The 25,410-nt window shown below is 40.3% G+C and overlaps 1 protein-coding gene across 3 annotated transcripts; it reads left to right on the top strand.

Annotated features, from left to right (window-relative positions):
* The first annotated feature begins 12,084 nt into the window (after nucleotides 1–12,084).
* dab2 (DAB adaptor protein 2) lies at nucleotides 12,085–23,168 on the top strand. 3 transcript variants are annotated; one of them, XM_071524802.1, is made up of 15 exons: nucleotides 12,085–12,282; nucleotides 15,856–16,128; nucleotides 16,325–16,464; nucleotides 16,591–16,689; nucleotides 16,855–16,986; nucleotides 17,084–17,167; nucleotides 17,378–17,404; nucleotides 17,485–17,535; nucleotides 17,673–17,735; nucleotides 19,904–20,530; nucleotides 21,191–21,299; nucleotides 21,528–22,190; nucleotides 22,395–22,504; nucleotides 22,632–22,724; nucleotides 22,818–23,168. In XM_071524802.1, the coding sequence occupies exons 2-14, from the start codon at nucleotides 15,984–15,986 to the stop codon at nucleotides 22,704–22,706; spliced, it is 2,325 nt and encodes a 774-aa protein (XP_071380903.1). In that variant the 5' UTR covers nucleotides 12,085–12,282; nucleotides 15,856–15,983; the 3' UTR covers nucleotides 22,707–22,724; nucleotides 22,818–23,168. The 3 variants fall into 3 exon arrangements, with proteins under 3 accessions (XP_071380903.1, XP_071380902.1, XP_071380904.1); XM_071524801.1 differs by having other exon boundaries at nucleotides 22,305–22,504; XM_071524803.1 differs by lacking the exon at nucleotides 19,904–20,530 and having other exon boundaries at nucleotides 12,086–12,282; nucleotides 22,305–22,504.
* Nucleotides 23,169–25,410: the final 2,242 nt, after the last annotated feature.

Here is a 25,410-nt window from a genome sequence, read left to right as displayed (position 1 = left end):
GATGAAGCTGTGGACTATAAAGAGGTAAATGGTGTAGTACATCTAAGTCTAAGTCTTATATACCACCACTCTGTCAATGATTATCCAACGGAAAGAGGACCTTGTTGAAAATCAATAGTTTGGATTTCTGGTGCAGTAATGTTGATTCAGTGTTTGGAAACTCCAGCTAGAATTTACATTGTTGTTTGAATTTAAACACTTTATTCAACCAATTTTGCTCTTAAAGGTGCGAGTGAAGCCTCTCCAATTCCATGATAAAAAGCAATAAAAGTAAGTGGGAAATGATATCTTTTTATCATGCCTGTAAATCATCCCATCTCAATCTGGTAATTCATGCCAGAGCAGTGGTGTTGATTGAAAGCATCCTTTAGCTTTCTCCATACATAAACCCTCCCAGGTTTCCATTGTTCCAGGTTACACCAGGTTATGTGTCTATGTGCGCTGGCATTGGATAGAAGTGGTTTCTGAATGGCAGCCCTGCCACAAATACCAGCTTATACCAGCTTTAGCTTTTTGTAGTGTGTCACAGAGGTGTTGATTCAATTCTGTGTTAATTTGTACCTCGACTAACTGTTCCTCTTTGCCAATGCAGTTTGTCTGTGTTTGGAATATGTTGTCAAGATTATTGAGACTGTTCCCCCGGCCACTTTGGAACTGTTAGTTGCCTCATGTTGTTTTGAAAACTCACATATAAAAGATGGGATTATCAGACTTCTTTTAAAGCTGACACATACTGCTGGAATTGGCATTCAACTGAATAGGACTCGCCTATGTATCTGCCATTGTAATAGTGATTTAGTTACTTCAGAGTTTTTTTCTTATATGGTTTCTCCATTATTTTCCCCACCCCCTCATTTAATCATGCAAAACGATACATAAGTTTGTTTTTTGAAACTTGTGCCCTGTCTTTTTGTGCATGCACACTGTTTATACATGAGGCCCAAGGTATTTTATTGATATCACATTTTAGAGGATTGGTTCTCTGGTTGCTGGGTTTAGGAAAGAGTTGTTCATGTTCATAAATTGACCCCTCCATCATACATGAATTGTCTGTTGGGGGTTATTTTATTCAATAATGCTGTAGTTTCACGAATTTTTCTTTTCAAAGCTTTAGTTTGTAGTTTGAGTTTTTGCTTGAATTTAGTTCTTTTCATTGTGGCCAAGTTGTTAGTTTCTGTATTCCCAGTATTATGCAAGAATCCAGGCAGGTTTACAGGAAAGCAAAGCAAATATTTAAGGAGGCTTTTTCAACTCGTAATCAATCGTAACACATTGACAAGATTAAGTCCATGGAACATTTAGGTCATCAAGCAACCATGCAAAATATTGAATGGGCTTTCAAAACTAAGAAGAAAAGAAAGAAAACCTTTTGTTTCACATGGACTTCTCATTATGCTGTGTGTGAATGTGTGTGTGTGTGTGTGTGTGTGTGTGTATGAGAGTGTGAGAGAGAGAGAGAGAAATAAAGGTTGTGTTTGTGTGTGTTTGTACAATGGTAATTTCATCAAGAGCAATATGCATGACACATTTGTACATTTACTTAAAATCAACTTTTTTAACGTTAACCTTTGGATATCAAGTGGAGTGTGTGTGTGTGTGTGTGTGTGTGTGTGTGTGTTTAGTTGACTTTAACAACCATCACCAAACAGCTTAGCTTGGGCCTTTCTTATCTGGTGAGATTGCACTCCCCCTAAGGGTTGCTGCTGCTCAGGTCTGTGGAGTGATGCTTCAGTGTAACACTATGGCCACAAGATGGCAACATTAGACAAATAAGAAATAAGACAGCTGGGGAACGTGTTTGCAGAGTATGATATGGCTACATTTTATATTCACATACAGTTTAATTATCTAGAGTTAAAGAACACATCAATTTTGAGATCATATCAGTATACACTGGATTAATTTCTTTCATTGACATGTGGCACAGTGTTTTGTTTGATGAATAAATTAAAGCAAGCCTTGCACAATGTACAGGAAGTTTCAGACTGTTGCACCTAACGATCCGTCATGTGATTCTAGAGGCGTTTGCTGAGTCTGCAAAACTTTGTTCTTCAAAAGGAGGGAGTGTAGTGAGTGTAAATTTCAAAAAAAGAGTGTCCAGTGTAGAGAGATAGGAGCAGTAATGAAGTAGACAGGACTCACTTAATCAAGATTATGGATCAAATCATTCATAATTACATACATAATTAAATACATACATTTGTCAATGGTGAGAGGCTCTCACGTGTCTTAATTTGTCCATTTCAGAGAGCAAAATTGATATGAATTTTCAAAATTTCTGGCCTTGTTGACAGGTATTTTCTGCTGACTTAACTAAACATAAGTCAAACTCTATTCCCTGATGTCTCCACCATCAATCTGGGGGCTGCCCTCTCCTGTCTCTTTCCCTGGCCTTGATAAATGGCAGTTAGCAGAGGAGGGGTAGTCTAGGGGCTATTTGGTCATGGCCCGCTTGAGAGGCACAAATATGTGCTGAAGTCACCACTTTTACTGGTTCGGCAGTTTCCTCCCAGCTTTCTCAGGAAGCCAGAGGGTAGGTGAGGTGCTTGGCCAATATTTCTCCTGACTAGAAAGACTTCCTGTTTTTGGGGGGTTGTTGGAACTGTGTGGGTACAATTCAGACACTGATTTACTGTCATTTCGACAGAATGAGCATCTATGACCATGCTGACATGTCATACCGTACTGAATGCCGTGGAAATTTCATCAAGTGCGCCAGAACATGATGAGGTTGCTTCCTTCATTGCCAGTACTGCTTTATGTCGCATTTTCAGGGTTAGGGTTAGTACGATACAGCAACGATAGGGGCAACAACTGCATTGGCATTTAAGAGTTAAAAGAACAGAGAGGAACAGAAAGGACACAATCGAAGACTACCTCAATTATGGACTGGAGATAAGTGGTTCCCTTAGGTCCAGGCTGTGGTGGCAGCCAGTTCCAGGATTCACGCCCTAAACGCTTGCTCTTTGGATCGTGGCCTTCCTGACAAACTGAGGAAAGGATACTTCCCTTTAGATCTTCTCTGTCAGCAATGCTATCATAAAACTAAATCCTCCTATGTGCTACTGACTGTGCTGACTTGTGCCTTCTGATCAAACACAGTTGTCTCTTTTCTGAAATAGGGTGTCCCATATTTTTATTTTTACCCAAATTTCTCCTGCTTCCATGACCCTAAGTTCCAAATGAGGAAGTAGTATGATCATGGTCCAACGTGTCCTACTAGGTGTGTGCTGTTGAGTTGGGTGTGATCTAAACAGAGAGTGAATCACATTCAGAGGAATAGGGAACTAGAATTTTAACCAAACGTCATCAGATGATCCTGGACCACGGGGGCAGGAGGGGATAGGTGAATGATCTAATGTCTATGAGAGCACCAGGTCTTATCTATAGAAATGTATATTTGTGTCACTGGTTGTATTGTTTATTATATGTCATATTGTTAAGCACCATGAATATTGTTCACCTAAAATTTTTTTTTAAACAATAGTTTGTTGCATTGATATATGCAACAAAAAGCAAAATGTAAATTCGTAGTCAATATTCCTAGCTGGCAGTGCAATCCAGTGGTTGATCACAGGAGAGGAAAAGAGGCTCTTTCTCAGCGTGTCAATAATCTGGCTTCAGAGGGGCTCATCTCTTAAATAACAACCTCTGTCAGCAGAACACAGGATACAGAACCAGGAAGGACGTCCTTCCTCTGTCCTTTTCTCTCCAATGCCTCCATTGCTCAGCTAGCAATCTACAACATGCAAGTCTCTATCACTGCACAGACAACATCATAGTCACACAGGAATACCCAGGGTTCCCATCGGTTCTCTCCTTTTACACAAAACACACCAAATCTTGAACAAGCCTACAGTCAACCATGCAAAATGCAATGACCCCTTTGTACTTTGCACTTTCTTTATTATGGATTGATAGACAGGAAAAACAAAACTTCAATTCACAATGTTTGGGATGTCAGTGGACCCCACGATAGGCAGTTGGGGGGCTGTTGATATTATGGTATATCAATGTCAAATATTAATAAATGTGTGAGCTTCGATTATGTGTTTTCCAACTTGTATTTTCTCAAGAATATTACATTCCACAGTTCTCTTTAATTCAAACTGTAGCAAGTCAGCTACCAACGGGCACAGCTAACATTCAGAACAGAGCGTGATGGCACAGTTCTGAGTTCCAAAACAACGTATTTATTTATTTATTTATTTATGTGTTTATTTGACAGGGACAATGCTCAATAAATATGTTGTGCCAGATATAGCTGTAAGCTAATTTCCATCCATAGTCCCTGGGCGGAAGGCAACAGTAGACAACGTGGGAGCTGTGCGGTCGTCAGTCACACACCAAAAACAATTTAAAAGACACAATGAAATTACAATCTAGAATGCAAACATTATAAAAACATAAACACAAAAAAAACAGATTCAAATATCCAATATCATCAATCCATTTCATACCACACACACTCACCCACACACACACACACACACACACACATACACAAGCAATACGTAGAAATCATATCATTGCATGGGGTCATTACATACAGTAACTAATGGCTGCAGGACTGTTTTCCTTTCAACCATTTTTTAATACAAAATTTAAAGTTCCTAAACGTACTGCACTCTCTGGTACTAGTCGGCAAGGTGTTCCACAGATCGGATGCTTTAGCTGAGAAAGCTGTCCTGCTAAACTTTGTGGACCGAAATTTTACATAACAGTCTCCTCTTGCGGAGGATCTTGTTGATATTGTACCAGTGTTAGAATGTGTTACAAATTGTTTAAGCGGTGGTGGGGCAAGGCCATGGAAGATCTTGTATAGTAAACAGACATTAGTTATAAACAGAACATTTTCAAATGTCAATAGATTATACTTCTTGATAATATTGCAATGATGATAGGAATTGGGTTTTATGTCCAGTACCTTCAATGTCTGTTTATAGAGTTTATGAAGTGGTTGACCAAGTTGAGACCAAGTTATGACACAGTAGGAAAGATGGGATAGTATCATAGAGTGCATATACAGTTTTGCTGCATCTGTACTTAGTTGGTTGCAGATACATTTCAATTGAGCTAAGTTGTGTTTAACAGTCCCTATCATTTTTTTGATATGTTTTTTAAAGGTTAAGTTACTATCAATAATGACACCTAGATATTTAAAGTGGTGGACAACTTCCACCCGTTGTCCTTTCACTATAATATCAGGTGGAGGAGTGTCATTTTTTTCTTATAGAAAAGAACATACTAACGGTTTTTGAGATATTCAGTGTTAGACAAGATTGATTCAGCCAATTCACAATTTTCTCTATTGCTACTGTGTACAGATGCAGCTTGATGTTTAGACTTAGCATGTACATAGATGACTGTGTCATCTGCGTACATCTGTATTTTAACCTCTGGAGCAACAGATGGTAAATCATTTATATAAATACTAAACAAAAGAGGGCCTAAAATGGAACCTTGAGGAACCCCTATGGAACACTCTAAGAAAGGAGATAAATGTCTATTAATTCTAGTGCAATGCTGTCTGTTGTTCAAGTATGAAGTCATCCATTTCATTGTATTTGGTGATATATAATGTGTTGACAATTTAGACAACAGTACATCATAATTGACTGTGTCAAACGCTTTCTTCAGATCTATGAATATGGCTCCAACCACTCCACCTATGTCTAACATTTTTTTTATTTCTTCCACAAAGTAACAGTTTGCTGACTCAGTAGAATGGTTCACTCTAAAACCAAACTGCATTGGATGAAGTGGATGGTGACCAGAGTTCAAGTGGGCCATTAGTTGATTCACAACCACTTTCTCTATCACTTTAGATATTATAGGAAGTATACTGATAGGCCTATAGTTTCAGACTATCAGGGAAGACTGTTTCCTTAATGGATCTGTTAGTCAATCATGTTATTGGGGTAGATAGGATTACTGCATTTCTCTTAATTAAGCAAGAATCAATACCATATACATCCTGAGCCTTCAAGTTCTTTAATGTTCTAAGAGTTTTCATTATATCATGTTCAGTAACCTCAGTTAAAGTAAGAACAGGGTAAGTATAATCAGGTGGAGTTATCACACACTGTCTTTTTACAAATTATATTGCTAGGTCTTTTACTGAATCTTCAAAAAAATATTGAAGGATGTAGCTATTATTTTTTCATCTTGTGTTAATGTATTATTTATCTTAAGTTCACTGTGCTTTGAAACTTTACATTTTTTCCTAGAAAGGTTGTTGATGTGTGTCCACAAAAGCTGACTGTTCCCTTTAGCTTGCTCCACAAGACTAATAAAGACATTTGCTTTTGCCTTTCTAAGTTCGTTAACAACTTTATTACGTAGGTCTTTAAAGACACGCATGTCAGAAATAAGACCAGATTTCAAGGCATTTTTCAAGGTGAAGTCTCTTTTCTTCATTAGGTTCCATAACTGTTCTGTTAGCCAAGGGAGATTTACTGTTTGTATCCATTGCTGGATTTCTTAATGAACTTATTTTTGGCACTGTTTATTATATCCATAAACTTTTTGCAAAAGGCTTCAGGGTCTTCTGTGGTGTCTAGGCTATTCCAGTCTGATTGTTTCAGTTCATCATCAAATTTAGTCAGCTATTTCACTGGTATTTTATAAGAAATTTGTTTTTTTCCTGTCTAAATATAAACCTTTTTTTTTACTCAGTTTCTGGGCAATTAATGTCAAATTATGATCTGAGATCCATGTTATAAAATTGTAAGATTTTATTACTCTGTCTGGTTTATTACAAAAGATAAGATCAGTTTGAGTTTTTGTTGTACAAGTTAATCTTGTTTGACCATTTATCATATGGTTGAAGTTGTATGGACTAGTTATTTCCTTGAGCCTCTTTCTGTTGGTCTTGTCAGCCCAGTTTACATTGAAATCTCCTAGTACAATCACTTCTTTGTCCTGATGGTTCAGTTCTTATAAGATTGCTCTAAAATTATCATAACTTTATTGAAGTGTGTTGGGCAAAAGGCAGAGGGGAGTCAAAAATTAACACAGGTTCTTCTCAAAGCAGGGTATTCCCCAAAACAGGTGTTCATCAGTCAGAGCCTGTGGAAAGACAAGAGGGGGTGAGACAAACAAGGATAGTGGGGTAACAGCATTATAACAGTGAAAAGTGACAGTGTTGCTGCAGCCAAGGCTAGGGAGGACTGCTAAAGGAAAATAGTGTAAATGCGGAAATTCTTATCACTGCCCGTCAGTAAGACAGTGTTCATTCTTCTCACTGATACAGTATTGTGACATACTGAGGCTGTGAAAACATTTCATCTTCACAAAGTCGGCCTCATGTTCTCAGGGCTGCAGTGATTAAATATGAGTGCAGTCTTGCATTAATCACTGTCGGGAATCCTTTGACAGAATTTCAGCACTTAATATGCAACAGTAACTTTCATTAACCATTGATAACTATGGTCAACTAATGTCTTCTTTTATAGCCAGAGTGGCCCAATGGCCTGGAAATGCAACAAACATTTATTATATCTGATGTAGCCTATTAAATAACATCATTATATCTTTAATATATAATAAATAATAAATTATCATGTAAAGCAAAGTGGTTCTACCGGTCTGTAAACACAGTCGCCTGCTAACAGCCCTTCTTACAATATGTTAATTCAACAGTTTCCCCCTGTACAGTTCTTTTTATTACTTGTCAGAATGAAATGCTTCTGTTCATATCTGGATCCTGTAGGAATGGTGACTGTTTTTCCAGAGCGCCGACTGGTGAGGAGGCGGACCTTTAATACATTCTGATCTGATAGCCTCAATTTAACCTGCTCCAGAGCTGTGCAGCATAGGTTACCATGGTGACCCCAGTTAATCTACCCCAGTTAATCATCATCTTCGTCAGACCAAAAAACAAGGGTTAAATCCAAATTAGCTTGCCAACCCACTAACCTCATTTCGTGAGACAGGCCCCGGAGGATCTCCAGGCTGCATTCTGATGATGCAATATCAGTATCAGGTCTCTCTGTGGATCTCCACTGGAGGGATAAGTCCTAGGGATCCTTCTCATCTCTCTACACTAAATTATTTCACTCTATCATCATATCCCACAGCTTTTCATGCCATTGCTATGCTAATGATACTCAGATTGAAGCATGCATCTAAGCTTGCCTAGCTGACATCTCCAGCTGAATGTACTCACCACCTCAACCTTGACAAGACTGAGTTGCTCTTTTCCCTTGGAGAATTCTTGGAAGACCTTCTCTTTCACCATTTATAACACCACAACGACTCCTGCCCACACTGCCAAGCGTCTCAGTGTCATCACAGACAAACAGATACTGTGTTAGGCCCATATCCCAGCCACATAACACTTTATCTGCCGAATCAGACCCTCCCTCATGTAGACAACCGTAATTCCTTCCTGGCTGGGCTCGCAAAGTGCTCTCCTCAGCTCCTACACTCATCCACCCAAAACTCCCTCCACTGGCTGCTCACATCAAATTAAAAAGCCCTGCTACTAGAATACAAGCTTTCTAAAGGAGGCACATGCCCATACCACCAAGCAATGGTCCGGCCCAATGGTCTGCGCTCTCCTACTACTGGGTACTTAGCTCTCCCTTTCCTGTGGTAACCTGGTCATTACTCCACCCTTTCATGACTCTTCTCCCTCCTGGCTCCCTGATAGTAGAATGGCCTTCTCACCCAAGCCAGGGCAGCACAGTCACTCCTTCTCTTCCATTATAACCTCATCTCAATAAATACGTCACATTTCCCTCTTCACCCTGAATCACATCCTCCTCTCCCATGTTCCTCTACGGACTCCAATATGTCTTTAAGTTAAAACAAATCACAAAATTAGTTGGTTGCTCGTAATGTTGTTGATCTAGGCATTTATGCTTATTCTCATGGTGCACTGACTGCAAGACATTCTGGGTAAGAGCCTCAGCTATATGCCTAAAATGTAAATGTGAAATGTTCAGGTTAATGCCATTAGTAAATTAATATGCTAGCTTTTCAGACTGCCTTACCGGGTGTGTGACTGGACCCATGTGCTCCATCAGTTTGCGTGGTCCTTGCCACCTGCCGAGGAACTTACACTCAGGACTAGGAGGACTACAGCTTCCTGGTTACAGCTCGGACACTTGCGGTGTGGAGAGGGCTGGCCACTGTGTAGCTTCGTCTGTCAGGACCTAGATAAAGCAGTGCCTGTGATTTGACCTTGGAACAGGGGTTTCCTGGAGGTGGTCTTGAGAGCAATTTGCTGGCACAGTTACAATAGTATTCCTGCATAGTCTGCATCACTCCTGGCTAGTGTAACTTTTACACTCCTCCATGGCCCATAATTTCAAAGAGAGGACATGAGAGAGGCTCCGTACTGTATCTGGCTTACAATCTTTGAGGTTCTCAGACCAGCTTTGGTTAACTCTGCTATTGTGGTGTCTGCCCATCCTTAAGTGTATACCATAAATGACCTACTTTGTCTACTGTAGTTTCAGTCACCACACTGCTGAGTGCACAAATGAGCTGGTCCTGTGTATTCTGGTTTGTATATGTAGCATTAGGAATAGACTTCAATGACCAATTCTGGGCCCCTTTTTATTTCATGGCTAGTAAGACTACTGCCCCCCTTCGATATGTCAACAAAAGTATCTAATTTCTCTCTTAAAGTGGTAATCCACAAGTTTCTTGTTTTTCTTGATTTTGGCAACACCTTTGGAGATAGGCTGTCATTGCTTTGGTGTTTTGCATTGCATTTCCCAGCAATCACTTCACCCCCACACCCCCAAACAAACAAACATGGGCTGTTTTACTGAGACTTATGAAGTGACTACAAAGAACACAATGCTAGAGTTTCAGCCAGTGCCTAAAAGCGGCCATGTCTAGAGAGACGGTAATATCTACACTATATAAATATATTAAACATGTTTTGTAAAACGACAGATAACTGTTCACTTACGTCATTACTGCCTATCTATGATAGCCCCAAGCAAGCAATAGTAGCTGATGAACGCAATGTGAAATATTTACCTGATGTTTAAGGACAAAAAAATTGCCAGATGTCATTCAAAAGCTGCAACTCAGTGCAGTCACTGCATGATAGTGAAACCTACCAGTCCAAAAGACAAAGTGCTTTTCATTGTTGGATGTTCTCTCTATATTTCAGCTCAGATGTGGCTGCCTTCCTTTTTAGCATCTAGCCTTCCTTTGCGTGATTATTCTGTTTCCTTATCCTTGTTCAGCCATGGTGGCTATCGCTGCTCATCCTAACTTATCAGTTCTTCTTCTATTTATTCCAAACAAATTGCTGTTGCTGCTGATGTAAACATAAAACGCATCACTTCCTGTGCAGCAGAGGATTTTTCCTGGGAATGTCCTACCCGGCACTTGGTGTTTAGAACAGCAAATGTAAACGCTGTTGTGAAATGTTGTGTTGAATCACTATTGTATGGTATTAATTGGTGATAGAGATTAGCAAAATGTAGCATTTATTTATATGAAAAAAGTGCAGATTATGTATTTATTTATTTATTTTCAATTTACCAAAAAACGCGCTCAACCCTCAGTTATTTATGTGGGTACTGAATCTTCAAAAAATGTGTAACTAAATACTCCAGGACAGCACTCCAATTAATTAATTTATATTTATTGCCGCAGAGACGTTTCAGGCAAGACGCCCTTCTTCAGTGCGCTTTTTAGGCAAACAAACTGAATCGGTCACTCGCAGGTGACTCTTATTGGTAATCAGGCTGACGCAGCAGCTTCCAAAAAAATCACAAATTAGTTATATCATTTTTAGATGACAACACTTTAGAGGACATAAGGCTAATACGCCTTATGTCCTCTGAGTGTTGTTGTTAGTACATCTAAAAATGATATAACTAATGTGTGATTTTTTTGCTGCGTCAGCCTGATTACCAATAAGAGTCACCTGCGAGTGACCGATTCAGTGTGTTTGCCTAAAAAGCGCACTGAAGAAGGGCGTCTTGCCCGAAACAGGCATAAATCCTATAAGAGTAGGTCATAGTAAAGGGAATGTAGTGCCTATTCTTTCAGTTGTGCTGTGAACTGTGAGCTTTCCTCTCCAGTGTTGGCACTTCTGTCCCCCTCACTCCGTCCGCATGGCATGGCATGTAATATGCTTTTTGTACATACTGGTTGGGTATTGCTGCAAGATGACCTGATTTTATTTTTCCATTCCAAGTTCATCCACTGCTTACTGTGGACGAGCATAGTGGCAGAAGAAGGTGGGATATGGATGCTGGCTCTCCACGGCTGCTGATACTGCTCCAGGAGCACTAACATTTGTGCCACTGATGTTGGGCACAAAGGATCCCTACTTCAATCTCATCTTTCCCTCATCAAAGCTCACTGTACTGTAGGGGTAGGCTGACCACTTACACTAACCTGTAAACATACAATAGAAAATGACTGGCACTGAAACATTTCAGTTGTGATATGTTTGTATCATTATGCTTTTCATTCAATATAATAATCAAATGACTTATTTTAAAACATGACTTATATTGACACATTTGCTATCCCAAAAACACGGAAAAAGAGAAAGCTGGTAAATTTGTTTACGTTGTTAGGCAAATTATTTGAGGTTGTGGGACAGGGGCAAAAACGAACAGCAGGATACAGTTGAAACCTGTGGTATCAAATCTCTCCTTTTAACCCTAACCCGGCCATAATTAGGTACTGTCTTGATGAACTCCTCTAACACTAGTGTTTAGCAAAGTGTGAATGTCCAAATCTGTGCCACAACAGAGGCACAGAGTCTTGAACATCTCAGAATAAAAACAGGCAATGATCTTCAAATCAATCATTTATAATGTATTATAATATGAGACAAAGTATCAAATGAATCAATGTAGGCCTATTATGACCAAGCATATCTTTAAAATGGACATGATCCAGCATATTGTTACATTGTGACACTGATATCTATAGCCTACTCACCAACTGTTTCATGCACTTAAAATATGTTTGCCTTGCAACATTTCTCTCTTCATATATATGTTTTTCCTTTTCTAGAAAACAGACCGCCCCTTTTCAATTTATGGGGCATGAAGTGTGTGACGTCCCGTACAGCTCTGGCAGTGAAGGGTTAAACTGGGAGGTAGCTGCAGCGTCTCCTTTTCTGTCCACGGCATAGCGGCGCATTCAGCGGAAAACATCTGACTCCAGCTGGCTTCCCGAAGCTGTGTTTGATTTTACTCTCATTCACACCGGAGACGTGTAGCCATCACTGGAACACATCTAACCGTTTCAACATCAGGATTACAAAGAAATCTGGGCGCTTTTTAACCGGTAGGTTATATTGGCATTCACTTCATTTCGCATCCATCCATTAACTAAAGGACTACCAAAGGACTAAAGGACTACTGTAGTATTTTTAAAGTTGTCTTTAAAATGATGTCAGTTGCCTTATGGAATGTAATGTCTTTACTTAACTTTGTGAAAGTTGCAGTTCAAGTTTTAAACTAACTTCAAATCGATGATTCTTTCCATGAATTCTAGCTGCGGCGCGTCGCTTCATCCGAAATTCAGGCGAAATTGTGTAAAGTTATTATTTTTGTCATTTTTGAGTGTGGCTCTGTGGCATTTCGCGGTCCTTTCTGTGTCAGTTGTTGGCGCAGATAATAAAATATCTAATTTGATTTTCTCCCCGTGTAGAAAGTTTTTTTTTTTTAGGTCACTGTCTCTTAAAGTTAATCCTAGCTGTAAAACCTATTCATGCATTTAATCTTGAGGCGTGACCTACCGTAGCCTATATTTCAATAAGTTCTTATGGTGCAGGCTATGTGAAGATAGAAAGCTAGTTTTACTGCAAACCCGTTGTATGAAAAGTGTTTGCATGCCCTCTGTGTTCGCAGTGGGCCTGTGGTATTTCACCATCTCATTCACTTGCAGACTGAGTCATTCCCTGATTTCCTCCAGATGTGCAGTCGTTTACGTTTCCTGACAAAGCAACAGCCGAGGATTGTGACATTTCTCTCCCTGCGCTGCAGTTATTCTGCTGACATATATGATTTTACATTTGTTGTTGTCTCGGTATCTTCTGGTGACATTTAGCGTGTTGTTGTTTGTGTTGTGACCATTGGTTGATTCGTGCGTAATTCTGCGTAAGGAATCATGACTATTCCCTCTAAAGCTGTAACCTAATATAGACCTGCCCAGGCCCCGTCTTCCCTCTGCTGGCTGTGACGGACAGCCTTTTCAAATAGCGAGTTAGTTATTAAAATGTCACCCTTTAACTCAAATGTGCATGAACTGCTGACATTTCACCCATTTTATTAGCTTTTTCTCCAGCCGCTGGCACAATCTCTCAATGGGGGGGAAGGCATTAGGACTCTGACACCACAGTAGTTACTGGACAACTAAAATCATGACCTGATCATTTCAAGGCCTGTCTAAATTGAGCATCAACAAGTGCTTAGGGCTATGGTCTGTTTCTACAGGCATTATCACACAACAGCAAGTGTGTGTGCCCGTGTGTTGGTGAGGGAGAGGATGTCACCATAGGGCACAAACTATATGGCTTGCCATGCTTGTTGCCTTGTCTTATCTGATAACTCTGATATTAAGAGTACTTAATTGTTTATTTTGTGATAAAGGGTCTATTACACTTACACTCCAATTAAGGCAGAATACATGAAAGGAGATGGGTTGAATATACGATCAGTCACTTTTTTCTGGTTATAATAGTATTTCAGGAAATACATGTTATGGTGTTAGAAAACTGTAACTGAAGCTGGATAACAAAGTTTTTATTGTTTTATGGCTGTAGCTCTTGTGATGTAAACCTTATTATAGAATAAGATTATACAACTTAAATGATTTCTGCAGTGAACAAACATTGATAGAAGCTTCTGCATTGCATTGATATTCATTTGCATAACCTCTGTATACTTGTGTCAATCTTTGTTTGATATTGCCAGCTTTGATTCATAGAGAGGGAATTGTTGGCACAAAGTTCTAACGGACCCAATGACCTGAAAGGTCTTATCTCTGTTGCCTCCTCTTTTAGCTACTGTTTCCTTTACAGATCTAACCAATCTGTCTGAGGAAACTAGTGAGAGTGATTTCATCATAAAGAATAACATTGAACTGGATGTTTTTTTGCTATTAACATTGAACTGGATGTTTTTTTGCTATTCTTTCTCTTGGCTTCTCTGGATGAGAGCACAATTTGAATAATTTTAGATTAATTTTATCCTGGTTCCAAGTCATCATAGGACAATATATTAAGTGGAGGTTACAGATGAGAGTTAGCAAACTATTGTTTGGTTCTATGACCATTTTGAAGACCAGAATGTCCATTTGTAGTTGATTAGCTGGGCATCACGGGATCTCTCGCCTGGCTAGCGTAAGATTAACTTCATTTAATTGCTCAACCTTTGCTCACTGTCAACCTTTGGTCTGTCCTACAGTAATTACAATCTCTTCACACTAGCAATTCAACCAGTGTAGCCTCTGGAACGGGTCCTAAAGGTATGTCTCACACAGACAATTTTATTCTGTTGGTTGTATTCCATGATGGTTGTGTAGAGCAGTAGCCCTCTGCACATAAGAGTGTAGACTATGTCTCCATTTTGTAATTTTTGTCTGGCTGAATACATGTTATTGTTTCTGCTATACAGTCTTAGGTGAGTTCTGTGTACCTGGGAGTCAGAATGTTGCGCCAGTCTCAGAAAGCATGTGTTTGTTATATTCTGAGGTGGTTATGAAGTAATTGAATAAAATGAATGATGTGGATACCTAAATAAAACCAATGTGTACACCTTCAGCTAGATGAGGGGATGAAGGTGAATCTCAGGTGCTGTGGCACTCTACACCAGGGGTTTTCAAATAATATATTTTCACGGACCCACAAACAGACAGGCATTAAGCCACAATTTGATAAGATTTAGTTCCAGACTGGAAGATTTTGTTGTTGATTTCGTACTGAATCAGAACTGTCTACACGGCACATGAGGAGATAATAGTGGTGAGAGTGAAAGTTAGGATGACAATAGTCATTCTTATACAATCTCTAATTAAAGTCCCTGGACCCCAGTGTGAGAACCACAGCTCTACAGCTCCAGTGTGATGAAATTCTGTTGTTTTTGCAGTTTTCGATTGCCTCTGTAATTGCCTCTTATCTTCTGCACATTAATTGCCGAGCTGTGCTTGAACGATGCCCAGAACGGAAGCAGAGGTAATTGATGCGGATGTTATTGTTGATTTGAAGATGGTGCAAATGATAAACTTTTTGCCAGTCTGAGGGCAAACCACAATTAGCACCACTCTCTGATAGTTATTATGGGCCGAATGGATCACATGACTGATGTGGCAATATGATTCGAAGAGTAACTGTTTTCCTACTGTAGGCCATCTATACAGCTATAGTGATACCCCCAGCTGTTCCACCCTAATGCACTGCTTAAATAAGTACAACACAGACTTCAATGGCAGGATCATTCTGGTCGGCACAATAGATTTGTGCAGAGGTGACTGTGAAGAATCTTTACAGGGCTGCACAATTAGCATAGCAAGTGTGAAACTGTTAGAAATGTGTGGTAGGGGTGTTTTCTGTGCCCTTATGAGGACATAATGTTTTATGGGTCACTTGGAGTTTCTGTGGTTGTAAACCTTCACTGTGGATCATTAAAGGAATATGATTGTTCATAATGTGCACAAAATCTTTCTGTAACCACTTACATAACCTTTCTACTAGGCAGAAAGTAGATTGACATTGTAAAGTGTTTTAATATAGCCCTGAAGGTCCATATCCATTTCCCATTTACAACAGCAACTGTATACTAACATTTTGTCTCCTCCTTGTTCTCCCCTTTTCTCTCGCTCCCTATAAACTGTCCCACTCCACTCTCTCTGTCCTAGACAAATTGGAAGAGCATGTGTGAGCACTGAGACTCCTCTGCTCAGTTGACCTCCCTGCCCCTGAACACGGAGCTGCTGCCTGGTTCACCCCTGTCTGCCTGCTCGTCCTGCGAGGCTCACCCCGCACCATGTCTTTAGAGGTGGAGAACAGCACGCCTGTGCCTGCTGAGCCCAGCATCCCCTCCCCTTCTGCAGCCTCACCCTCCACCAGCTCTCCCGCCTCCCCTGCAACAGCCACGTCCAAGACCCCATTCAAGAAAGAGAAGAAGAAAGGTGAGTAATGCGAAACTTAATTATTGTACCATAGAAAATGATTCACCTTGTTAACAGCAGTGGATTTGACCATTTAATCTTAATAGAGTCTAGTAGTAATCATATTTTATTTTATTATGTGATAGTCACACAATGCTACTAAATAATATTTCACCACCATATTTCAAGTCAAACAGTCTTCTTTTAATGTTTATAGTCGCTGACAAGACAGATGAGTACCTGCTGGCCAGGTTTCAAGGGGATGGTGTGAGGTACAAGGCCAAGCTGATTGGCATTGATGATGTCCCAGAGGCCCGAGGAGACAAGATGAGCCAGGACTCCATGATGAAACTTAAGGTGGGACCTGGGTTTGTGAAGACGGAGTGAAATTCTTAAATCACTAGTCATCCCTCTTTTTTGATCACTTACAAAAGTTTTGATAAATAAAACAGTGCACATTCATTGTATCTTACTGTTATCCAGGGCATGGCAGTAGCTGCTCGATCCCAAGGTAAACACAAACAGAGGATCTGGATCAACATTTCCATGTCGGGCATCAAGATCATTGATGAGAAATCAGGAGTGAGTTCAGCCACCTTTGTATTTATCCTTTATATTCAAATCACATTGTAGAGTTAGATTCCAGGCGGAAGTATATAAGTGAAGAACATCGCAGGGTATTAAAGTGTAAACAAGGCAGGTTTTATTATTTGTCTTGCTAATAAAAACTCTGTCCTTTTCACTCAGGTGATTGAACATGAGCATGTGGTGAATAAGATCTCCTTCATTGCCAGAGATGTAACAGATAACAGGGCATTTGGTTATGTGTGCGGAGCAGAAGGACAGCATCAGTTCTTCGCCATAAAGACTGGACAACAGGTAACACACGCACACACTCACACACACCATGAACAACAAAATCGAATGGACAAAATTGAGAGGACTTAATGTTTTCTATCTTTTTGTCACCATACAGGCAGAACCCCTGGTCATTGATTTGAAAGATCTCTTCCAGGTCATCTTCAACATGAGGAAGAAAGAGGCAGAGGCCTCACAGAAGGTAACTGATAGTCATTTGACGTGAAACAGGGAAATACTTTTTTCTTAAAGGCAGATAATCTACCTACTGAATGTCAACACTGCCTCCCTGTGCTATTTCACAGAATCACACCATGAGACTTTCCATTGAAATAGTTTTTTTCCTGCATGACATGCCCTCAGTAAATTAAGAAAAGAAGGATAATCATGAACTGTCTACATCTGTTTACAGGGAGAAAATGGCAGCGCAGTAGTTGAGGTAAGTGCTTGCATGGTGATTTGCTCAAATAGTTCCCCAAAGTCAACATTTAACCTTCTGGTTTTGCATTTTATTTTCAGAATGGAAGTGACGCCTCGCAAAGTGTTGGTGGTGAAGCAAAAATTGCCCAAGTAAGGATTTCTGCTCTGTTGCGTTTGTGACTTTCATCATTTATCGCTGTGAATAAAATTCCATTGATTGTCTGGTTGAATTGAGCTGCCCAAGTAATAGTCGGTTAAATCCATTTCTGTCCCTGTCTGACGTCCAGCCAGTGGAGCAGCTTGATCTCTTTGGCGACATGTCAACCCCTCCAGACATCCAGGCTCCATCTGTAAGTGTGTTGCCATAGGGTCTTAGTAAAATGTTGCTCCCTTTATCTGGGATATTCCATATAGTGGAATTATACCTAGTCACTGAGGTGTAGCTAGCTATATAGGGCTTTACATTTGTATAATCACATTGATCCCCAGAAAATAGCACTTGTTTATAATTACAGGGCTGTACAACAGTCATTCACTGCTCTGGACAAAAGTCTTTTATCAAACAAGCCTATTTTCATCTAGTGTTTGTTTTCATTGGTGATTAAACTGCTTTGAACTCAAAGTTGAGTAATACTACTGTTGAGTGCAATAATAGCAGTCATCATTTACTGAATGTTGCCTGTTGTCAAAAATGTGATTTTGTATGTCTTTCTGAAAAAAACATGGCTCCACTGCATAACTTCAGCACTCCTCAAATCATTCCACGTTTTTGATCTCAAACTCAATTCTATAAAGACCATCATTTTTGTGTATAAATATGAATATATCCAATTTTATAATTTAGTCCACTGTAGACTTGAATCTAAAGAATCTTTTAAGAATTGAGTTTCTGGTCCCTGTTTATTGATCTCAATGCTGTTCATCAATCCTGCTTCAAGCTGCTACCAGTAGAATTTGAAATTTTATGACTTTGGCGACCCCCCTAGTGGTGGTGTGTTACATCACTGTCAACTACCACCCACCAGTTGCTTTCCCCCATGAACTACCAGTAATCCCATTCAAAAAGTCTCAGTATGTTTCTGACATCAGCATTGTGTACCATGATTTTTTTTTTTTATTGTGGGAATTTCAGGAAGCACATTTTTGTAGCTTGAGTTCAGAATGGACATAGCCAAAATCACAAGCTACTGCTGCTGATGGAAAACATTCATGTTAGCTCACGCTGGAATATTAGGCCCGGCATTACTATTCAGCTTTGTAGTTTTGGCTACACCGATCGAGGAAGCATCATTGCGCCAATAAACACAATACTTAGTTCATGTAAAATGTTTGTATTAGTTATATGTTCACTCAGTGATTGGAATCGTTTCAGCTCAAGTACCTACATTGGTGTTAGTGAGCTAACGGTGTAGGCTATGTGCGACGTCATTAAACTATGCCATTGTGCACAGACTAGAAACCACAGAACTTGAACAGTCATTCTCATTCAAATCAACGTTCCAGGACAGTCATTTGTATGTGTACCATTGGGCTAGATTCCATTCATATAATTCATTCATATAAACCGACATACGGCCATGGTTTGCTTATATGCTAATGTTGACTACAAGAGCGAGAGAAATGCAATCTGTGATGATGCTATACCATAACCTTGTCGCTAATGTCAGCTTTCAGTTGAGTTTTGGCAGTTTGCTAAGCACTCATGCAACAGAAACATCTGCACAGTTCTCAAGCAAGTCTGACTGACTTTACGGCCTTAAAGCTTAGACTTGCGTTGTCACCATAGCACCCTTAAAATGCCACAATTGCCATTTTATGCTGTAGTAGCCAAATTACCATGGAAAACAGTGGAAGGACCATTCTATCCATTCAAGCAGAAACCTAGAGATCACCCAGAGTTGATTATAAAGCTTTGGTAACACTATATCACTAACTTGTCCAGTAGAACAAAAGCCAGCTCAGTGTCGGTCTACAACCCCTTCAACTAGTGAACGTCCAGTTGAGGTTTATTCTGGTCTACCCTGGGCTCTGTCACTCTTTTTGCCTCCTTCATCAAAGGCTTCTTTTTGCATTTTACTGAAGAGGGTACTGCTGTTGGGTATGGTGTTTTTTCAATGGTTCCACCATCTGCCATTTTGAGTAGGTTCATGCTATTCATTCAAAGTGAGGTAGTCCTCCTCCTGTTTTGGTTTCCTTTGTGCCGTAAGTCAATCCTGCACAATTCGCAGGAAATCATACCCAGGGACACAGAATGAAATCATAGAAAGCAACAAGTAGAATATACCGATTTTCACCGTGATGGTCTAACTTTTCCACAGCCATCATACAATGCTATCAAAATTAATCTGAGAATGATATATTGAGGTAAATATTCTACATGTAGCAGCTTTAAATTTTCATGTCTTTTCACACCATGTGATTCATTTTGCATTTTGTTAACAATTGCTTATCTCCCCCAACAGAACTGATTTATAAATCTGTATTTTCTCTCTCCCACTCTCCTTCTCATGTTAACCAGGAATCTAATGATATTCTCTTGCTGGACTTGTCTGCTGAAGTTGACAGCAATCAGAATTGTATAAAGGGAAACCCCTTTGTCACTTCCTGTGCCCCTAACCCTTGGACATCTCCCCAGACAGAGAACCCCTTTTCCTCAACATTTGGCTTCTTTCCAACCCCAGACACTGACCCTTTCAGAGATGACCCCCTTTCCAAATCACCCACCCAATCAGCACCCTATAATTCTCAGATCTCCCTCACCGCCACCAATCACAGCCTAGAGAACACTGTTGCCAGCATTAGTAAGACAATCATGAATGGTGGTCTGAATGGAGACTCTGACCACCTCAGTCAACAGATGAATGGGTTATCCAATAAGACCATGATCCTCGCCCTCAGTAATGGCCAGTGGCCACTAGGAGGCACAATGGCTCAAGGGAACAAGATCACCATGGTGGAGGGGAATGATTCTGGACCAGTTCTCTCAATCCAAAACCCATTTTTTGACACGTCTCTGAAAAATGACCCCCCCTCTAATGACATAACTCATGACCCACCGCCCCCAATGACTCGTTGCAAGGATTCGGTTGTCATTAGCCCGCCTCCACAGAACACTAAGGCTGGACGAGGTCGAAGGAGTGCAAAGGTGAAACTCCATAGCTAGCTGCATCATAGTAATGTTGCATGTCTGATGCATAAGAGTGAGTTTTTTATGCACACCTCCCAAACCATAATTGGTTTCCTAACATCTCCCTTTCTGAGCACTGGGACTGTATATTGTTGTCTGAGGGGAAATGCCAGAGTTTGCATTGGGCTTAGATAAGATATGAGGCCTGTAAATTAGAACTACAGCAAAGGGCATGTTCTGTGTTTCATTCTGTCTCTACCTGTCTCTAATATTAATGGGCTTCTAACTGCATGCACTGATGTTCACATGCTTCTCTAACTGGCCGAATGTAGGACAATTTGACTGACCTGCTGAACAATGAACTCTATTCCCTTTGTCATCTCTACTCATAAGCTATTTTATAACTTTCATGCTTCAGCGAATAAAGAGGTGGTAAGTGGGGATGTTTGCATCTTTATCATTATTGAAGTAAAATAGTATTTATTTCTGACATACATAATCACAACACATTATTTGTTGCTCTTGGTAACTATTGGTACAATAATTCTTAATTCTTAAATCTATGTAGTTTATAAATTGTCTTCATGTAAACAATCATTCCCTTTGTTTTCCCTTTACCTTTGTAGCGAATGTGGTTGCAACATAATTTCATAGTTTTCTTTTATTTTCTATGAATAGTCTACATCAAGTGACCTATTTGGGGCAGACCTGTTTGCTGCTCCTTGTCAGACTGAAGGGTCATCTGGTCCACCTGCCAACTCTGCTGCCTCTTCCATAGCTGCTCTGGGTAACACTGTTTAGACTAGCATCTCAAAATAATGACAGTACCCTGTTTGTATTCATGCTCATGGGTTGGATATAAAATGTGGAATGTGGCATCTACAAAAAAAGGGGATTTTGTGTTTAAAGCATATATTCAGATGCAGTCCAGGAGGGTATAACAATGTGCTAACATACTTAAGCCTTTAGATTTCATTGCCTTTGAAATGTTTTATCCCAACTTTTTCATCTTCAGGGAATCTTCAGTTAGGTCCTCCGGCTTCCACCTCTGTCCCTGGTACAGGCATGTGGGGAGCCTCCACCTCTGTACACTCCATGTACGCCATGCCAGGAGGCGTCTCCCAAGTGACACTCCCAGGCCCCGCCTTCCCACAGCCATCTGCTTTTGGTGCCCTGCCCATACCACCCACAGCCTGGGGCCAGCCGGTGCCATCTCAGTTTGGTCCCCCACCTCTCTCCCCGCCCTCTCTCAACTGGGGCCAGCCTCCACAACCCGGGTCACTTGGTGCTCCAGGTTGGGTTCAGCCCCCCGGGACCAACCCTTTCCAGCCTGGCCTGTTCCATGGAATGGGTGAGCACCAGGGTCCTCCACGGCCCCCTCCTAGGCCACCTGTTAAGGAGGCCCCTCCAAAGGTGGAGAACAGTGCCTTCACAGCTTTGGACCCCCTTGGAGATAAGGAGAAGAAGACTGGAAAGGACATGTTCAAGGACTTCCAGATTGCCAAGCCCCCTGCCATCCCAGCGAGGAAAGGGGAACAAGGGTTCAACTCTGCTCCAGCCCCCAGCAGCAATGAAGGGGGGGCATTTGATCAGTACTTTTCCAGTAAAGTGGGCTTGCCTCAGGATGTTGCAGATCATGACGACTTTGACATCAATCAAATCTCAACTGTTGTCAATGGTAAACCACCAGCTAGGCAAAGCAGTAATTCTTGTGAATATTTGGGGAATTAATAATGTGTATATGATCGTGAGATTTGTCGCTAAATGTGACCTCTGTCATATGGCTATTTAGATGTTCCTAAACCAGCCCTTGCTCCTGCTGCTGTCCCAGCTCCAAGCCCTAACCCTGGCCTTCTACATGCTGCCTTCTCCCCTACTCCAGTCACAAACAGTTCAGCTCCAGCCCCAGGACAAGGCCTCAATCAGAACATGTTTGATGAAGCATTTGGGGCTCCAAATCCCAGTCCCTTTGGAGCACCACCCATAGCTATGGTATAGAGAGTAACACAAAAGACAGAGTTACACATTTATATCCAGCATCTAACAATGATACTGTAAATCCTGTAGTTAATGTCTGTCTGCATTCTAATTCATTTTGCCCTTTTTTTCAATCTTATAGCAAAGCACTCCTGCCGTTCAGACGTCTGGTTCCTCGGATGCTTTTGGGGACCCTTTTGGAAATCCCTTTGCTTGACCGTAACTTTGTCCACAAGTAAGTGATTTTTTTGTTAATTTATGTATATTCCTAAACTGTCTTCATCTATGTATACAGCATTTTCACAATTTCTTTCTTTTGCACTCACAGGACAGTTTGAATGGAGTAGCAGAGATCTTCACCATCAAGTGGCATCTTTGGAACCAGCTGCTACAACATGCGCAAGACAATCCAAATGATCAACTCTTCTAACTCTTACCCTGCACCCACGAGTTCTCACCTCTCTTTTAAAACATCGATTTTTTTTAAAACTATGATGTTTTTTCCTCTATCCAATCAGTAGTTTTCTTATTGCTGAATACCACTGATTTAGAAGTAAAAGTAAATGTTTCGTCATGATCTGCTGAAGGAATAAAGATGGCGTCAAGGTGGGAGAGAAGGCATATGTCCAAAGATGTTCAATGCTGATACTGTCTATATTAAACAGAGAAATAAAATAATACAATCATAATGCTGCTTTGTGGTGAATTTTATCAGACTGATTGGGTTTTCCGTTTTTAATTCAGCATGTAAAATCCACAACATTCTGTTTGGGTTTGCCCGAGCGTCAGCTTGTGAATACACTGATTGCAATCCACTGGAGGTCCAACAGTCAAACAGATATCTGGTTCAGCTAGATACATATGGTCAGAGTTCAGGTTGCAGAGGGACCGAGTGTGTCAGTCTTGTTGCACCAGCAAAAAGGATCAATGTCAGTTTGATGTTTTTACAAACCTATACTATGTTTGTCATAGTATAGGTTTCAGTAGGCTACATTATTTTAATTTCTGTAACATGTTTCTGTTATGTCACTACCATATTTATAGTATATACTGTTATATACTTTGTTAGAACATTTTTGGATACGTATGCTATGTCTAAAATGAAAAGGGAGAACAATTTAAGCAGTCAGATTTGTTAGTCTTATGATCTATGACATTTCAATCAATATTGGTGAACATAAGCCATTCTTCATAAAACAGAAACACACACAGATTGACCCAGTGATGGAATTAAAAGTGAATTGAGGATGTTTGTTTGAAGATGTGGTAAAGGTGACCGAGACAGCACTCTTCTGGGGAAAATGTGTACAGTAGTGGTTCAGAACCACTACTGGAGTAAAGATGACCTTCTATAGTGCAAAAACACATTCCATAGAATGTTTAGTATATCTCAATATATAAACTGGCCTAAAAGTATATTTGTACATGTACACAACATTCATTCCAAATATATTTTGGACACTGGCAACACATTCCTCTTGGTAACTGGAAAGAGGCACCACTGACAGGAAAGCAATTTTGCTAACTTCACATTTATGTGAGATAATGGAGAAGACGATTTCAGATAGATAAATGGATTTGTTAGAGAGTAGAAGTGTGATGTCTCCGATTCAAAGTGGAGGTTGCAGTACAATGGATCCTAAGGTGTGTTTTGAATCTGAGTTATGAAAGGCTCAAGTTAATAAGGAAGCAGTAGCGGTGGTATTCTAAGATGTGGAAAGAGAGAGATTTGATAAAATGATCAGTTAGGAACTGGAGAAAAGACATACATGGCTCAGTTGGCTGGCCGTGTCATTCTGGGTTTGAATCTGGCCTAGGACCTTTGTTGCATATCATCCCCCTTTCTCTCTCTCTCCCACTCTTTCCTGTCTATCTTCACTGCCAACTATCAAAATAAAAGGCAAAAATGACCAAAAATAATCTTAAAAATAATCTAAAAAAAAAAAGAAAAATCTGTTGTGGTCTATTCAGGTCAGAGTGGGGGAAATCTTATCAGATCGATAAACCTACCTCAAGGAAGTGTCATCAGTGCACTTTTATTTTCAATCATGATAAACTGTATGCTGAAATAGGACCAGATACTGTATAGGTAAATCTTTTTTTTGCAGATGATGGGGCACTTTAGAAAAGAGGTAGAAAAAAACATCCTATGGAATGGGGAGCAGATAGAGTTGGATTTTCTCCCTTTTTTCTTCTCTTTTACTCCCTGCCTCCGTGTGCTTCTGCTCTTGGGTCCTTACTTCTGGTCATCAGCAGGCTTGGTCTTACTGTAACGATGACAGCAAGGAGTGGGAGCAAAGGTCTTTACTAGACACAAACTCCAAAATCCAACTGCCTTTAAATGCAACAGGTAAACTTCCAGAAACTAGCTGGGCAAAAACTCAAACAGCAAGAGCTGGAAAACAAAGCTAGACAGTGAAAACTTGGTCCTTAGGTTCAAGATGGCAACCGTGTCTTCAGGGTAGCAAATATCCAACACCAAGCAGTGGAACAGAGCAGAGAGGGGCTTAAATAAGATGAGACACAGGTGCACCAAATCGTCCAAAATGGCTTCAATCACCAGACCTGCCCACAGTTTCTACCCATGACAGCAAGTAGGGGAAATGCCATTGCAACTTGACAAAGCAATTAAGACTTAATTACTGGGTTAAATTGCAAGGACAGGAGGAAAGCCACCCAACCAAGATGGTTTAGAGACCATGCTGGGAAGCTGAAAGGATTAGAAAAGACAGTTTCATGTGTTCAGCAAATGAAACGGTGAAGGAAATAGGGATATTAGAATCGAGGTTTAGACATGCAGCCTCATGGCCAGTAGTCCCACCCTGGATATTGCCTCAGCTGATGGTAGATTTTAGTGTCATGGTTAGAATACACAAAAATAAAATAGGATAATTTGTAGGAAAACTCTTAGAAACAAACTA

Source organism: Centroberyx affinis, unplaced genomic scaffold (genome assembly GCF_046629955.1).
Source record: "Centroberyx affinis isolate AG114_WGS23_722 - 3 ecotype Tasmania unplaced genomic scaffold, CSIRO-AGI_Caff_v1 ptg001233l_1, whole genome shotgun sequence".
NCBI classification, from domain to species: Eukaryota; Metazoa; Chordata; class Actinopteri; order Beryciformes; family Berycidae; genus Centroberyx; species Centroberyx affinis.
The sequence above is the reverse complement of the archived record's forward strand: the minus strand, read 5'-3'. Positions and strand labels throughout refer to the sequence as shown.